Raw genomic sequence first — 16,638 nt, forward strand, 5'->3', positions numbered from 1 at the left:
GCTGTGCGAGAAGGTGGAGAAGGCGGTGGAGGCCGCGCTGGTGGGGAAGCGCACCGTGGAGACCCACCAGCAGATCGACAGCCACGAGTGTCGCTGAAGGGCGCGGGGGCAGGAAATATTTGCAGAATGTGGACCAGCCCAGTCACGAGGGTAAAAACCCAGGTCACAAGGCAAGAAAAAAAAAAAAGGAGACGTCAGAGAAGTGGGAAACGGGTGGAGAAGGCGGTGGAGGCCGCGCTGGTGGGGAAGCGCACCGTGGAGACCCACCAGCAGATCGACAGCCACGAGTGTCGCTGAAGGGCGCGGGGGCAGGAAATATTTGCAGAATGTGGACCAGCCCAGTCACGAGGGTAAAAACCCAGGTCACAAGGCAAGAAAAAAAAAAAAGGAGACGTCAGAGAAGTGGGAAACGGAAGTCAGATGGAAACTTGTAACTGCTCAGCAGATAAGATGATGGGCTCCGCCGCCCCGCAGGCTGAGCCTCTGAGCTTCCCCGCCAGCAGCTCTGACTCTATGGCCCCGGGGGAGCGCGCGGGAGGCACCGCGCCGCCCACCGCCAGCCCTAACCGAGCCAGAGGCAGGGGGGAGCCCTGGGATACAGGTTAATAATGCGGATTAACCATTAACTGGTTAATAGTGTGGATACTGGTTAATAATGCGGATTTTGTAATCAAAACACGATAATTTCAAGAAAAACATCAAAAGTGCTTTATTCAAAGCATAGACAGCCCTGTACCAGGCAATAAGGAAGAGAGAATACACAGGTGATAAAGCCCCACCAATTCTGTTTCTAGCAGACCAAGGCTGAGCCCCCTTCAAGGTGCACCCCATTTTGAGATGCAGCTCCTTTCTCGGCCCAGCTTTTCTGCCCACATTCAGTTAGCAGGTGCTTCCTCCCTCACCTTTCCACTCACCACCTTCCCCCCAACCTGCGGCCTGACACCTGAGCTCAGCATCTCTGTGTAAGGCTGCCTCCTTCCTCAGATATCTTCAGGGCTATCTTACCACGGCCCTCAGCAAGAAGCTGGCACCCTGGTGAGGATTTCCCCTGGTGTGTGTGTGGTGTGAGGACCAGATCGGCAAACCAGGGTGGGGGCAGACCTAGACATCACATTGAACAAGAAGATTTTGTAAGTTCCAGTGTTTAAGAAACTCTGGGCCAACTGTGGGTGTGGGGTCTGGCTACGGGATGAAAACCCTTGAAACACCAGGGTTCGATCTTGCTGTGGGGGGAAAAAAACTGCCACTCAATGTCTGGTAGCCCAAACAGGAAGGGTTGGGGAAGACCTAGCCTGTGAGCTCCTCCCTAATGACTCTCTCATACCACACACACACACACACACACACACACACACACTCACATCCCACCGTTGCCTTCATTAGCACAAATGGTGCAGACCCATGCTTTTCTAGTCGTCAGGCCTAGGAGTAGTCCAGGAGTCCCAGGATGTCTCCCGAGAGCTCAGCCCCCTCCATATCAGGATACTTATACCTGCTCTCCTGACCTCTTGCCAAGGGACCTTGTAAGGACCAGACAATCCCTGCAGTTCAGCCTCCCCCCACCTACCTGCTGTGGTCAGGCCATGCAAATATCAGAAATGGCACTGAGGTGGGGCAAGATTTAGGCAAAGTGTTAGCAGGGATTGGGTCAGGAGGGGGTGGGGAAAGCTTGGAGATGGCCCAGTCATGGCTGGTGAGATCCCAGCCTGGGGAAAGGAGGCTCAGGGACCTCACTTTGGGCTGCAAGGACGCAGCATCTGGACCAGTAAAAAGCCACTGACTGTCATCAATACTCTTGCCTTCTAATACTGAGCACTTACAGAGCACCGACTGCATAGACAACCCTGTACCAGGGAATAAGGAAGAGAGAACACACAGATGATAAAGCCCGCTGTCTAATGGAGAGAGAGTCAACGATGGATACAGGAATCATTATAATCCGAAGCAAAGGGTGTAAGTGATATGGTAGACTAGAGGCAAGTCAGGTGCCGTGGGGATTGAGCATGTAGAATAACGCTCCAGGCCGGGCGACTGGCTGCATTTGAATGGGTCTTGAGGGATGGGGAGGGTTTGGACAAGGAGAGAAAGATGTGGGGTGGGGCAGAGCACCTCAAGGGAAGAAACAGCAAGAACAAAGGCAAAGAGTTGGGGAAGGGGTCGCACATGTTTCATTTATTCTTTCAGCAAATATTGATGGAATGCCTAGAGTGTCCGAGAGCAGGACAGACTTGGGCCTATCTTAATGGATCTTCCAGTCTGGAAGGGAAGATAGGACATGAGCTAGTGAAAAAAAAACAGCCAGTGAAGGGGTGTGCAATCCAGCCTGGCTAAAGTGAGGACCTTGGCTGGAGAGCTGAGGAGCCCACCCCACATGAAGTCCACCAAGAGGACCAGGGATGCATTCTTGGGATCCTCTGCCATGGATGGTCCTCAAATGCATCCCCACCCTTTTTAGCCCCCAAACATGATATGGTTTCAAACCCCAAATCTTAGCCAATGTCCGTCCACACCATCATTTGTTCACATCCCGCGAGAAAGAGATGCCTGGGGCAGCGTGTGCCACCTCACCTGGGAGAGAGGGACACAGGTGGGAGGCTTCCACCTGCACCTGAAGACCCTTCCTCCCAGGGGAGCAGCCATCGGGGGTGCCTAAGTTCATTCCCCAAGCCTCGTTGCACTCTGGGTGATGGCCCTCCTGTGCCTACCCTGTACATAGACCCTCTCTCGTAGGAGACACAGTGGCCAGCCGGCAAGGCAGAAATGTACTAGCCATGAGGGCGTGGCTTGTCTAAATCCCCCATGTTGCCCATGCAGCCTGGGCAGCTCAGTTCTGCGTGAGGACGGTAGGATGGTGGGAGACTTGGAAGTTTAGCTCAGGACCTTGGCTTTATTCTGCAGGAAGTCAGTGATGAGAAAGTGCTTGCAGGCAAGCTCAGGAGGGGGGCTGAAACTTGTGGTTCACCCACGTGGCTGGGATGGCTGAGCTGCAGGAATGGAAAGCATGAGAGAGGCTTGAGTGAGGAGAGGAAGGGCCAAGACCTGCAGAGTTGTGGGTGCTCCTCCAGCCGCTGGTGGAGAGCAGTGCCCACTGGAGCACCACGCACTCGTGCTCTCCTACGCAAATGGGACATTTTCCTAAAGGCCCAGCACCCGCTCCCCAGCGGCCCCTTTGCATGCTGCTTTTCATGATACTTAACTCCTCCAGCACTGAGGTGGGGGCCAGGACAGGAGGCAGAGGGCCCAGTGCACGTCCCACCCTCATCCTGCTCTCCCTCTGGGGGTCCCCCCCTGGGAGCCCCCAACAAGGGTCCTCCAGAGGCCACCATCCTAGAGGCCCCATTTGCCGCAGGCCCAGCCAGAGGGCTGAAAAGAGCACTATCCTTCTCCACCGCATCCTGTTGGTGACACAACCTTTTCCACCTGGACTAGTGGGCCAGGAGAACTGATGCAGCTGGAAGAGAAAGGCCAGAAAACACTTTTCCGCCCCCTCTCCCACCGCCACGCCCACCTAGCCTGGGCTCAAATCCCACTCCTCCACCTACAAGCTGGGTACACTTTAGCTAGTAACTTAATCTCTCTGAGCCTCAGGCTCCACCTCTGTAAAATGGGGACAATAGCACCTGTTCCGTAGGGTTCTATGAGCATTTCACCAGGCGATGCCTGTAACGTGCTGACACAGGGAAAGCCCAGTCAATGCAAGCTCTTGTTGGTCACACAGACACGCACAGACCACTAATGTGGTTACATGCACACATGCAGATACACAGATCCCAAGGCCCAAAGGCACCGAGAGCACCCACGGCACCCACAGGGATGCACAGAGCTACCCTGTCCAGCCTCTTGCTCTCTGTCAGCCCCGGCCCCACCCTCTCACCCCAGACAGGAGCCATGTGTTTGGAGCTGGGTCCGACCTGCTCTTCTGGGAGAACTGGTGGGCATCAAAGGGAGCCCTTTAAGCTCCTCCCCACTTTGATAGGAGGGGCCCTGGCCTGGTTCCCACAGACGCTTGAGGGCCTGAGCTCAGGCATGAAAACCTACCCCCCACCCCTTTATCTTTTAATCTGGGGGAGTAGAAGTAGGAGGCGGGGCCAAGAAAGGATTTTTCTTCCATAATCTACAAACACGGACACCCACAGAGACATAAGAAAACCAGACATAAAAGCACCTGCATTATGCTCACAGGCTATAGCTCCCTGCCCAGTAGGGAGGAGACCCAGCAACCTCAGATTTAAATCCTCTGGCTCCAAATTCAGGGCTTTTTACTCTACGCCATGCTGTGCGTTAGCACTGTCTCCATTACTAGTGCTGCCCTCCCGCTGTGACCAAAATCACTACTGCCATCATTATCATTACTGCTATCACACCACCACCATCGTCACCGCCATCACCACCTTCACCTCCATCAGCACCATCCCCAACACCAACACTGCCTTCCCCAGCACTACCATGATCACCCCCATTATAGCCACCACTACAATTGCCCTGCATCATCGTACCATCATGGTCTGAACGGATGGGGGACCCTGGCATAGCGTGGAGGGAAGACCCAATGGAAGGCCCGAAGGAGGGTGAATGCTCCCTTGGAGCCCAGGGGACACGGTTCAGAAGCTCAGACCTCTGCAGCAGCCCTGGATTGTCCCAAACTCCAACCCTGCGGGAGATAGTGTCTTCCCAGCCTGTCTGCACTCCTGGCACTACTCCCACACCCATAGAGAACTGGTCCCCATCAGGTGTGGCCCTGGTGGTTTCCCTGTGCCGGAGGTGGCTGTGGAGAGAGAGCCCGGAGGGGAGGGGCAGGATCCTGGCTACACCCACAGCATTGGCCGCCTCGCGCCTCCCGGCCAGCACCTAACTAGAAGGTTTCTCAGAGAGACAGTGACCCCAGCCACTGCCCTGAGCTCTGCCCGTCTCAGCCATGAGGTGGGCACCCAGTGGGCACCGTGGGCTGCAAGAACCATCCTTGAGGCAGCGGTGAGGCGGGAGGAGGCCAACAGGCTCCGTGGGGGGCACGATGGACAAATTCCGGATGGTCTTCCAGTTCCTGCAGTCCAACCAGGAGTCCTTCATGAACGGCATCTGCGGCATCATGGCCCTGGCCAGCGCCCAGATATACTCAGCCTTCGATTTTAACTGCCCCTGCCTGCCCGGCTACAACGCAGCCTACAGCGCTGGCATCCTGCTGGCGCCGCCCCTGGTGCTCTTCCTGCTCGGCCTGGTCCTGAACAACAACGTGTCCATGCTGGCTGAGGAGTGGAAGCGGCCACCAGGCCGCCGGGCCAAGGACCCCGCCGTGCTCCGCTACATGTTCTGCTCCATGGCCCAGCGCGCCCTCATCGCGCCTGTCGTCTGGGTGGCCGTCACGCTGCTTGATGGCAAGTGCTTCCTCTGTGCCTTCTGCACTGCTGTGCCCGTGACTGTGCTGGGCAACAGCAGCCTGGCACCCAGCCTTACCCCACCGGAGCTCGCCCGCTTGCTGGCCCGGGTGCCCTGCCCGGAGATCTACGACGGCGACTGGCTGCTGGCCCGTGAGGTGGCCGTGCGCTACCTGCGCTGCATCTCCCAGGTGAGGGGACAGTGGCCCGGGCTGGGTCTCCCTGCACAGACCTGGGTCTCTGCAAGGGCCCAATTCCCCCACCTCTCAAAACAGGGTTCTCTCAGAAACAGTCATGTTTTCCAACAGGGTGGGCCCCTCAGACGGAGCTCTGTGGGGCAGGGACATATTTTCCCAACAGAGGCAGGGGCTTCTGAAGGCCACGTGTCTCTTCAGATGGGGCCACCTGGGGAAAGTGCTGTGACCACTTCAGTCCAGAGTCCTGTTCCCGCCCTGAGGTCCCCAGAGCAGACCCAATGGCCCAGCCAGCGCCATAGCCTCATCCTGAGCTCCGGCTTGGAACCTGGGGGAATTTGCATCCTTTTCCTCTCCCAGGCTGGGCCGTGGTGAGGCTGGTGAGAGGCTAAGCCATTTGGGTACATTTCCCTGGCAAATGCCCCCAGCTGGTGTCTCCCTGCTTGGGGAGTGGGAGCTGAGGGTCTGCTGCCCCTTGGGGAGGGAGATGCACAGTGGGGATGTGCCCTGAAGGCAGGGTTGGAGGGCCCACTGAGAAAATCCAGAGCTGAGTCCTCTGCCCCTCTGGGCACTCACCCATCAGAGCCCGTCAGGCCTCCCTGCAGGCATCCCAGTGTGGGGAGGACAGCCTGGGCAACGTGCCCTTGTAGCCCGTGGACCAGGGGATGTCAGGGAAGGGGCTGGGGCTGGGCCTGCCCTGCAAGGAAGAGAGAAACTTGTATACTCTACTTGGGCAAGTCCAGACACCCTGCCCAGAACTCTCTCCTGGAGGCCTGCATCACCACCAGCCCCAGGTGAATCTCACACTCTGAGTGTCCGATCCAAACTCTGCTTCCACGACCAATGATTCTCTCTCATCATTGATGTTTCTATCTCTCTTCCTCTCCCTTCCTCTCTGATACCAATAAAAATATATTTTAAAAAATCCTATATAATAAAACCCTAATATGCAAATTGACAGAACAGTGGAACGACCAGTTGCTATGACACACACTGACCACCAGGGGGAAGATCCTCAAACACCAGGGATCTGCCCCCTGATGGTCAGTGCGCTCCCACAGGGGGAGCGCTGCCCAGCCAGAAGATGGGCTCACGGCTGGCGAGCAGCACTAAGGGAGCGGGCCTAAGCCAGCAGGCAGACATCCCCCGAGGGGTCCCAGACTACGAGAGGGCGCAGGCCAGGCTGAGGGACTCCCTTCCCCCCAGTTCATGAATGTTGGGCACCACTGGGCTCCTAGTAAATAAATAAACAAACTCCACTTCCCTCCCAAACCTGTGCCTCTTCTCCCGTGGGCACTTGTCCCACCATCCCCGGCCTCAGGGCCTGGGACAGCTGTCCCTCCACCTGATCACATCACAAGCTAAAAGGGCTCCCAGAGGACAGGCTGCCTAGCCTAGTCACATATTCTATTTGGCCTTCAGAGGTTGAATTAAAATTCATTTTTAGAATTAGTTGGCATCATCTAAAAAAGTAGAAATTTTCACATAAAAAGCAGATTTCCAGCTTTATTTGAAACTTCAGGAGATCTGGCCCCACAGGGCACACATTTCCTCAGGGAGCAGCACAGGGGTCCCCCCCCCTCACCCCCACTCGGACCCAGCACATGCTCTGTAGCTCCCCCGTCGATATCTGCCCTGCCAGACCCTTTATAGACATTGGATTTGCTCTCCTCCCCGCTTCTGATCTGGCCAAATGCTTCTCTGTGCAGCTGGGGGCTGACTCTGAAGCACAGGTTGGGAGAGCTTCCTGACCCGACCCCGTAGGGAGCTGTTGGCCGATCAGAGCCAGCTTCCACTTCTCCGGGTCACCTGGGGCCGTGTGACAGCTCTTCAGCACAGAGTTTGAGTGATTGTCTGATTTGTCTGTGACCCCAGGGCCCAGCTCAGAGCCCACAGAGAGCGGGCACTCAGTGCTGGCGACTGAATGGCAGAGAATACCAGGAGCCAATGGAGGGAACAGAACTCAGAGGAGGAAGGGTCACTTTGGCCTGGGGGGTCAAGGAAGGCTTCCTGAAGGAAGAGGCCTGGTCAGCAAGGGCCTATTGGCATAAGTATAGTGGCTAACAGTTACTGAGCAACTATGTACCAGACACAACAATCCTATGAGATAGGAACTATCACCAACCCATTTTATAGGTGAGGAAACCGAGGCACGGAGAAGTGAGCTTACTCCTGGTCAACTAGTAAGTAGTGGAGACAGGATCCAAACCCAAGGCAGCCTAACTCCAGGGTCTGCCTAGTTAACGCCTGCCTGTTGAGTGCCAGGCCTACACATGGGGCATATTCTTCACCTGATCTGATTTTCATGGAAAGGGTATATGTGTGCCTATTTTACAGACATGTAAATGGAGGCCAAGAGGTGAAGTCGCTTGTCCAATTGGTGCTCTTTTCACTAAAGGGCCTGACATAGAGAGTGCTATGTGGGGTGCGGACAGACTTGGGAGGCCAGAGGGCAATGCCTGCTGACTCTTCCTTCTCTCCCATGCAGGCACTGGGCTGGTCCTTCGTGCTGCTGACCACACTGCTGGCATTTGTCGTGCGCTCTGTGCGACCCTGCTTTACACAGGCCGCCTTCCTCAAAAGCAAGTACTGGTCCCACTATATTGACATTGAGCGCAAGCTCTTCGATGAGACATGCACGGAGCACGCCAAGGCCTTCGCCAAGGTCTGTATCCAGCAGTTCTTTGAGGCCATGAACCATGACCTGGAGCTGGGTCACACCCACGGGGCGCTGGCCATGGCCCCTGCTAGCTCAGCTGACCCAGCTACCACCGACGGTGCCAAGGAAGAGAGGGAGAAGCTTCGAGGCATCACCGATCAAGGTGCCATGAACAGGCTGCTCACAAGCTGGCACAAATGCAAGCCGCCCCTGAAGCTGGGCCAGGAGGAGCCCCTGATGGGCAATGGCTGGCCAGGGGGCGGGCCCCGGCTTCCACGCAAGGAGGTGGCCACCTACTTCAGCAAAGTGTGAGCTGTGGCCAGATGAAGAGGCAGGAATGGGGGTCTGAGCTCACGGCCCATCTGACCTCAAACCAGATGGAAAAATGAAGGCTACAGGTGCTGGGCGGAAGGCCCTGGAGCAGACCCACGTGCCCAGGCATTCACTTGCCCATTTGAGGCTGGAAATTTGGAGTTGGAAGGGGACCTCACTCCTCCAGCTGTCACACGCCCTAGATGGCCCCAGAAAAGTGGACAGTGGAGCCACAGCAGTGTTAGTCAAAGGTTCAAAATTGGTTTGAAGGGGACAAGCTCCCACTTCCCCATCCCCTCCCAGGCCATTTTATTTCTGGTTCATGATCTGCACTCAGGTTCTACGGACACCCTTGCCCCAGCATCCATGCTTGTCTGTGACTTTTTGAGATCTCCGTTCCTTTATGCTCAAGGCTCAGGGAGTGAGCGGGCATCCAGCCGTCTCATGAAACAGCAGTCCCCTGATTTTTGGCCTGTCTCCTGAGTGAGGCTGACCAGGCCAAGGTGCGTCACACCTGGTGTGACACAAAAGATGCCAGAATCTAGGTCCGTTAGGGAGAAGCCAGGGTATGTGGTCACCATGGAGGTCACGCGACAATTGTCATGGTGGACTGCACGTTTATTTAACACCAAAGGCCTCCTGTCTTAGTCCGTTTGGGCTGCTGTAACAAAATATCCCAGATTGGGTAGGTTATACACAAAGGACAATTATTTCTCAGTTCTGGAGGCTGGAAGCCAAGACCGTGGTGCTGGCATGGTCCCGTTCTGGTGAAGGCTCTCTTCCTGACTCATAGCCAGTGCCTTCTCACTGTCCTCACACAGCAGAAGGGGCTAGGGATCGCTCTGGAGCCTCTGTTATAAGTGCACTAGTCCCATTCATGAGGGCTCCACAGAGGCCCCGCCCCCTAATATCATCACTTTTGGGGGTTCAACATATGAATCCTGGAGGGGGCACATTCAGACCAAAGCACCTCTCATGGTGAAGGTCCTCTCACTGACACCTCCATCACATCCAGGGGAAATCAGGCCATCCGCAGGGCTTGGCAGTTGGACACAAGATGAGTCTTCCCATTTTTTCAAAGACCCCACCTCCTGGGTGGAGGCTCTAAAGTGCTTGAGGCACTGCCCTGAGGTGGGGATGAGGGTGCAGGGGTGGAAGGGGGCTGCCTGGAGTGGAAACAGCTCAAGAGTCCAGAGTGAGACAGAACGGGGTCAGAAGCTGGCTCTGCCACTTACAAATTGTGTCCCTTGGCCGGTTACTTCATTTCTGTGCCTCAGTTTCCTCCTATGTACCATGGAGATGAGGGCACCTCCCTCACGAGGTTGTTGTGAGATTAAATGAGTGAAGTGTATAAAGGACATGGTATATGGTAGGCACTCGGTGTGTGTGGCTGACATGTTTGTTGATTTCTGAACCTGTGGGCTTAACCTCCTCGTCCCCCTGGACATGAGAGGAGGGACATCAGGAACTGCAGCCATCTTTGTTGAAGAGGAGGAAATAGGCCAAGAAGATGGGCTTCTTGTCCCCTCACCTATCTTTAAGATGCAAGTCCTGCCCTGGCCGGTTTAGCTCAGTAGACAGAGCATCGGCCTGCAGACTGAAGGGTCCCGGGTTTGATTCCGGCCCAGGACACATACGCGGTTGCAGGCTTGATCCCCAGTAGGGGGCGTGCAGGAGGCAGCCAGTCAATGATTCTCTCTCATCATTGATGTTTCTATCTCTCTCCCTCTCCCTTTCTCTCTGAAATCAATAAATATATATATTTTTAAAAAGATGCAAATCCTACTCATCTAAGAATTCGTTTTTTTAACATATATTTGTATTGATTTCAGAGAGGAAGAGAGAAATAGAAACCCAGGAATTGAGCCCACAACCGGGCATATGCCCTGACCAGGAATGGAACCATGATCTCCTGGTTCATAGGTTGACACTCAACCACTGAGCCACATCGGCTGGGCTAAGAATTCATTTTGATCTTGAGCCCTACAACATTGTTTTAATAATTTCCATTCTTCCATATGCACCCTTCTCTCTATTTCCACGTGTGAAGCCTGGTCTCCCTCCCTTTAATGGTTTGGGAGGAGGGCCATCCCTGTAGGCCAAGCTGGGCGGGAGGGCTCCTCCAGGATGTGGGACTTGATCTAGACCCTGAATGAGGGGGAGAATTCAAATGAGTAAAGATCAGGTGTGTGTTGGGGGTGGGGTGGGGAAGGGGCGGGGCTTCTAATGGGAAAAGCCAGCCAGGAGGTATTGGGAAGTAAAAATGTGAAGAGTAAAGCTTTGGGTCAGGCAGATGTGGGTTTAAATACTAGAGCTGTAGGACCTCTGGTAAGTCACCGAATCCCTTCGAGCCTCAGTGTGTTCATCTGTAGAATGGACATTAAAAGATCTGCTTTCCCGGATGATGGTGAGGATAAAGGGAGATAACTTTGAAGGAAGAATCTGGAACAGTGTTTGTCACGTGGTAGGATCTGAAAAATAAACTCTGGTCCCTTGCCCTTCACTCCTGCACATGGACAAGTCCAGCTCAGAGGCCAGCATGTCACTCAGCAGTTCCACTGTGACAGAACCGCAAGCATTACAGAGCTGGGGGTCTTTCCCTTGATCCTAGGAGTCATCCAGCCTGTCCTTGGACAACACTCTCTCCTCTGCAGAATTCCTGACTCATGGCTCTCAGCCTTAGCTCGCACACTCCACAGATGGGGGGCTCACGACCACTTTTTGGCACAGTCTGGGCAGCTCTGATCATTATAGAGCAGCGGTTCTCAACCTGTGGGTCGCGACCCCTTTGGGGGTCGAACGACCCTTTCACAGGGGTCGCCTAAGACCATTGGAAAACACATAGATAATTACATATTGTCTTTGTGATTAATCACTATGCTTTAATTATGTTCAATTTGTAACAATGAAAAAACATCCTGCATATCAGATATTTACATTACGATTCATATCAGTAGCAAAATTACAGTTATGAAGTAGCAACAAAAATAATTTTATGATTGGGGGTCACCACAACATGAGGAACTGTATTAAAGGGTCGCGGCATTAGGAAGGTTGAGAACCACTGTTATAGAGGCTTTTCTTAAAAGCCCGCCTCCTTGTAATTTCCATCAACCAGTCAGAGTTCTGCCCACAGGGCCTCAGAGAATCCCTAGACTCCAGAATTCTATCACCAGTCCTCTGAGATTGGAAGCAGTAACTGAGGAGTTAGCTGGAGTCTGGATGGAAGGACTTGTCCTGGCAGTGGCTGAAGGAGAAGGGCCAGAAGAGGGGTGGGGATGGGTGGAGGCTGCGGGCAGGGGGCAGGCCTAGCCTTGCATATCCTGCAATGGGTCAGCTTCAGTCTGATGGCATCTCTCCCCTAACCCTGCCAAGGTTTTGTCCCAGCAGCTTCTGTCTAGCCAGGGTGGGGGCAGGGTGTCAAGCATAGGGGCTGCTCTTGTAATTGGCTGGGAAGGCAGGCCCAGGCCAGTTCTCCCACAGGCCCCCAGCCTGGCCCTGAACCAGTCCCACTGGTGTAGGGCACTGTCAGGTGGGCTCTCGGCAGCAGCTCTCTTCTTCGGGAAGGCAGGCAGTGCCAGGCTCAGGCCGCAGGCCAAGAGCTGCTCAACAGGCAGCCCAACTTCCTCTCCTCTCGCACCGCCCTCTGCTGCCCGCCCTCCTCTGCCTGGCTCGGGGATGTTTTCCACTCACCTGAACCAGTCCCACTGGTGTAGGGCACTATCAGGTGGGCTCCGGCAGCAGCTCTCTTCTTTGGGAAGGCGGGCAGCGCCAGGCTCAGGCCGCAGGCCAAGAGCTGCTCAACAGGCAGCCCAACTTCCTCTCCTCTCGCACCGCCCTCTGCTGCCCGCCCTCCTCTGCCTGGCTCGGGGATGTTTTCCACTCACTGGCGTGCAAGCTCCATCCCGCTGTTTCCTCCTCTTTTGGGAGTTAAACTTTCCTGAGGACGCCCCCAGCTGTGCAGAAGAAAGTGAGAGAGAGTTCTTGGAGGGCATGGTCAACAGAAGGCACTTCGGTGGAACAGCCCCACCCCAGCAGGCCCCACGCTCCCAAGTCTGAGAGCCACTCAGAGAGCCCAGCCACAAGGAGGCCAAAGCCACTCTGCCGTGCCTGTCTGCCGCTGGTCCCAGGTAAGGAAGGTCCCCTCCCTGGGGTGTGCCCGGTGACAGGTGAGCAGGGCAGGGCCAATCTGAGGCTGCCCAGAGGGATTGTCCTGGAGAGAGGCCCCTAGCTGAGGCATCCCCCGCCCCCACCTCCCGCTCCCCCGACTCCCTACCCCAACTCTGGCAGGGGCCAATCCTGTCTCTCCCCCAGCCACCTGACCCCTGTCCTGACTGTTGCTGGAGGTCTCACTCCCAGCTGGGGGGATGGGGGCAGTAGTCTCAGAAACTGGCCTGGTCCCCCCTCTGCCCACCAGTGTTCAGGCATCTTATACCCCACTTTGTAGTTTATAAACCCAGGGCTTCCCACAGAGCTCATTAGGAACCTTGAAACCAAGGTGGGGGGGGGGGAGGGGAGAGGGAGAAGGGGCTGCTTTTAACCCATTCATCCCCAGCAATATTACTCCCTTTTCCAGGGAGTTAGACTGGAGCCCCTGGGCTGTGAGCTGGATCCCTCTCTGCCTCCATCTCCTGGCATCCCACACATGGTCAGCCAGCTCTGCCCTACCCATCTGGCAACCTGGGCAGAGAGGAGGCATAGTAGGAAATATGGGCAAGTCTCCTCACGTTAATTAGCTGCCCACACCAGCCCCCTACACCCTGGCTTCCTCTGGCCTATGGGATTTTTTAAATTTTTATTTTATTTTTCCCATCACCATTTATCTCCTCTAAGCCCTCTTCCACATCTACCCACCCCCCCTCCTGGCCTCCTCCGGGGATGGGGAGAAGGACACATGGGGCCGGGCCACACCCTGGCTTGTTTCTGGCTTGTTTCTGGCTTGTGTGGGTGGAGCCTGGGAAGGCAGCTGGAGTGGAACCAGCCTGGAGCCTAGGCCACGACCACTTCCTGACAGGCTGCCAGCGCTGCTGCAGCCCAGACCAAGGCAGAGCCAGTGGGGCAGAGCCAGTGGCGAGCACAGCCGAGCCTTAGCTTCATCAAGGCTTCCTGTCGCTGGCAGCTGTGTGATCCCTGAGTCCAGGGACCTGGTGCAAGAGGGCTGCTGGGAGGCTGCTGGATAGGGAACGGGTAGTGGGTGAGGAAGGGGAGGTTCACCAGGGCTCTCGTAGGTGGGCACAGAGCAATGGAGGACTCACTTAGCTTGACTCACCCTGGTCCATTTTTAGGCCTCCTGAGGTTGTGGTCAAAAGTCCCACCTGAGCACCTCCACATTTGAATGGCCCCAAGCAAGGTATTTTATCCTCTTTAGACCTTAGTTGCCTGATCTTTGCAGGAAGGAGAAGCATCCCACCCTGCCTCACCTCTGGGAGCACCCTGAAGGCTCCACCGGGTAAGAGAGATGGAGGGACAAAGTGTCCTACAGGACCATTAGCAGGCATTGTGTATGCCCTTTCTCCCCTCCAGCATTCATTCCTAAGGGAGCAAGGACCAGAATGATTTATGCTCTTTTCGTAGATGAGGACACTGAGGCCCAGAGAAAAGTCATGAAGGGAGTTGAGTCAGGATGTCCTAAACCAGTCCAGAGCCTGAGGTCTCCAAGATGAAATGGTTCTTATGGACACCAGGGATGCTGAACCAGGGTCACTACCTTCCTCCACCTGCCCCACATCACAGGGTCAAGTCCAAGTCCCTTATCCACCAGGACACCCACTCCAGCTTCTATACCCCTTTGAGGACACACCCTCCAAACAGTCCTGGGTCCCTCAGCCTGGAATCCCAGTGGGAAAGCCAGTCGACGTCCCACATTCCCCAAGGCCACAGGGCCATTCCTAACCCCCACCTCGAGAGAATCTTGCAGTAGCAACACGAACCACAGTGTCGGAGGCAGATAGACCTGAGGTGTGATCTCAGCCACTTATGTGGCCCTGCGAAGCCACTCCCCCTCAGGAGCCTCCACCTTCTATACACGAGGGATATGACAGCTCAGTGTGGGTCATGGTGCTGGGCAACGAGGGCTGTAACGCACCTGACACTTAGCAGGAGCTCAGTGAAATGTGGCTGCCATCCTTCCCACCAGGCCCCGGAGCTCCCCATCTCCTTCCCTTCTCACCAGCCTGAACACACAAGATCCCCTCTCTCCCCATTTTCAGAGGCAAACATTAATCCGTTATCTGCTCTCCGCAGGGAGTACCAGGCCGGCCACTCTAGGTGATAGAATGACAGGACCGTGCCCTGCCCTCAGGTGCCCACCTGCCTGCACTCTTTGCTAGTCTCACCAGGCACCGTCGACCCCTGTCACCGCCTGTCTCCACCCCTGCAGCCAGTCCTCCAGCCGACCTCTCACCATGGCAGCCCTGATCGCCGAGAACTTCCGCTTTCTATCGCTTTTCTTCAAGAGCAAGGACGTGATGATTTTCAATGGGCTGGTGGCACTGGGCACGGTGGGCAGCCAGGAGCTGTTCTCTGTGGTGGCTTTCCACTGCCCTTGTTCACCTGCCAGGAACTACCTGTACGGGCTGACGGCCATCGGTGTGCCCGCCCTAGCACTCTTCATCATCGGCGTCATCCTCAACAACCACACCTGGAACCTAGTTACCGAGTGCCAGTACCGGAGAACCAAGAACTGCTCGGCTGCCCCCACCTTCCTCCTCCTGAGCTCCATCCTGGGCCGCGCGGCTGTGGCCCCCATCACCTGGTCTGTCATCTCCCTGCTGCGCGGTGAGGCCTATGTCTGTGCTCTCAGCGAGTTTGTGGACCCCTCCTCGCTCACAGCCGGGGGAGAGGGCTTCCCGCGAGACCATGCCACAGAAATCCTGGCCAGGTTCCCTTGCGGGGAGGGCCCCGCCAACCTGTCAGGCTTCCGGGAGGAGGTCAGTCGCAGGCTCAAGTATGAGTCCCAGGTAAGGTGTGCAAAGGAAAGCGCCCCTTTTTTCTCCTTTTGGTGGTGGCTGGCGGGGGGGGGGGGGGGTGTCGGATGGCTCCGTGCTAGAGCTGGAGTTGGTCCCCAGGGGCCAAGGTCTCCAGGAAAGCACTAATCAGCATCAGGTATCAGAGCTGGGTAACCCATGGGTTAGTGTCTGGTGGGACAAAGGTCAATTCAGTCACAAATACGTTTTAAATGTTAAAGGGAATGTTCTGGCTCAGACTGAGCCTTGATCCCAGTCATGCATTAAACCCCTTACTCCAGCCAGATGGAGCACAAATCCTGCAAGCCTATGAAATATTTGCTATGGGTCATGAGCTGATAGTGGGGTGTGGCTGGCTCCAGGGACCAGAATGTTCCTATCCCAGGAAGGCCGGGGCCAGCAATGAATTAGCCTCAGGCACTGCTGACATATGGCAGTCTTTTGACCCAGGAAGCTGCTGCCCTACTTCTAGCCTCAGCCTTGGCTTAGTCCTGAGGGAGTGAAGGTTGGTCAGAGGATAGAAGAGCAGAGACCTGGGCAGAAACAGAAAAACTGAGCTGGAAGCATTGACTTAGAGAAGCAGGGAACGAGGAACAGATAGGGAAGAGCATAAGATTCTTTATAAGGTCTCTCAGGTACGTAAGCAACAGAAACAGAGAAGCAGGGTTGGAGACGCACCAAAGAGATGGGAGATGAAAGACACAGAAATAAAATTTGATGATCAAAAGCCCACAGATCTCTCTAGAGGAGCAAATGGGGAAATAGGCTCACACCCAAGCAAGTGTTTGAGAGAAGCACATGGGCATTTTCAAAACGAGGCAGAGAGTAAGGACCAGGCCATGGGGGAGGTAGGGAAGGCAAGAGGTGGCATCTGGGCTGTGCCGGGCAGTTTGACCTGGATTTTGATGGGCTGAAATGACATAAGGGAGGGGGGTAAACCTTGGGGCTAAAGAAAAGGCAGCAGAGCCCGGCCAGTGTGGCTCAGTGGTTGAGCACTGACTTATGGACCAAGAGGTCAGAGTTGTTGTTTTTTTAAATATATTTTATTGATTTTTTACAGAGAGGAAGGGAGAGGGATAGAGAGTTAGAAACATCGATGAGAGAGAAGCATCGATCAGCTGCCTCCTGCACACCCC

General features: G+C 55.3%; 3 protein-coding genes and 1 pseudogene across 5 annotated transcripts in view; all 4 read left to right on the plus strand.

The window, feature by feature from the left end:
* CALHM3 (calcium homeostasis modulator 3) overlaps positions 1 to 97 on the plus strand; it is a 7,799-nt gene extending 7,702 nt beyond the window's left edge. The window contains exon 4 of the mRNA XM_005878308.2: positions 14 to 97. Coding sequence (XP_005878370.1) covers positions 14 to 97 — 84 coding nt within the window. The remainder of the gene's footprint in view (positions 1 to 13) is intronic.
* A 4,891-nt stretch (positions 98 to 4,988) lies between these two features.
* On the plus strand, positions 4,989 to 8,537 carry CALHM1 (calcium homeostasis modulator 1). The gene is made up of 2 exons (XM_005878215.2): positions 4,989 to 5,563; positions 8,055 to 8,537. The coding sequence occupies exons 1-2, from the start codon at positions 5,012 to 5,014 to the stop codon at positions 8,535 to 8,537; spliced, it is 1,035 nt and encodes a 344-aa protein (XP_005878277.1). The 5' UTR covers positions 4,989 to 5,011.
* Positions 8,538 to 12,593: 4,056 nt separating this feature from the next.
* Positions 12,594 to 15,631, plus strand: LOC106728169 (annotated as a pseudogene).
* LOC102256635 (calcium homeostasis modulator protein 2) overlaps positions 12,607 to 16,638 on the plus strand; it is a 25,271-nt gene continuing 21,239 nt past the window's right edge. The window contains exon 1 of one of the 3 annotated variants that reach the window (XM_014549419.1): positions 12,607 to 12,667. The gene's annotated coding sequence lies outside the window, so the exon portion shown is untranslated. The remainder of the gene's footprint in view (positions 12,668 to 16,638) is intronic. The other 2 variants (XM_014549418.1, XM_005878218.2) reach the window with 2 other exon arrangements.

The sequence above is a fragment of the Myotis brandtii genome, unplaced genomic scaffold, assembly GCF_000412655.1.
Source record: "Myotis brandtii unplaced genomic scaffold, ASM41265v1 scaffold550, whole genome shotgun sequence".
Lineage (NCBI taxonomy): Eukaryota > Metazoa > Chordata > Mammalia > Chiroptera > Vespertilionidae > Myotis > Myotis brandtii.

Coding starts and splice junctions, on each gene's coding strand:
- CALHM1 (XM_005878215.2), top strand. CDS start 5,012: ATGGACAAATTCCGGATGGTCTTCCAGTTCCTGCAGTCCAACCAGGAG. Junction 5,564..8,054: donor ACCTGCGCTGCATCTCCCAG/GTGAGGGGACAG, acceptor TCTCCCATGCAG/GCACTGGGCTGGTCCTTCGT.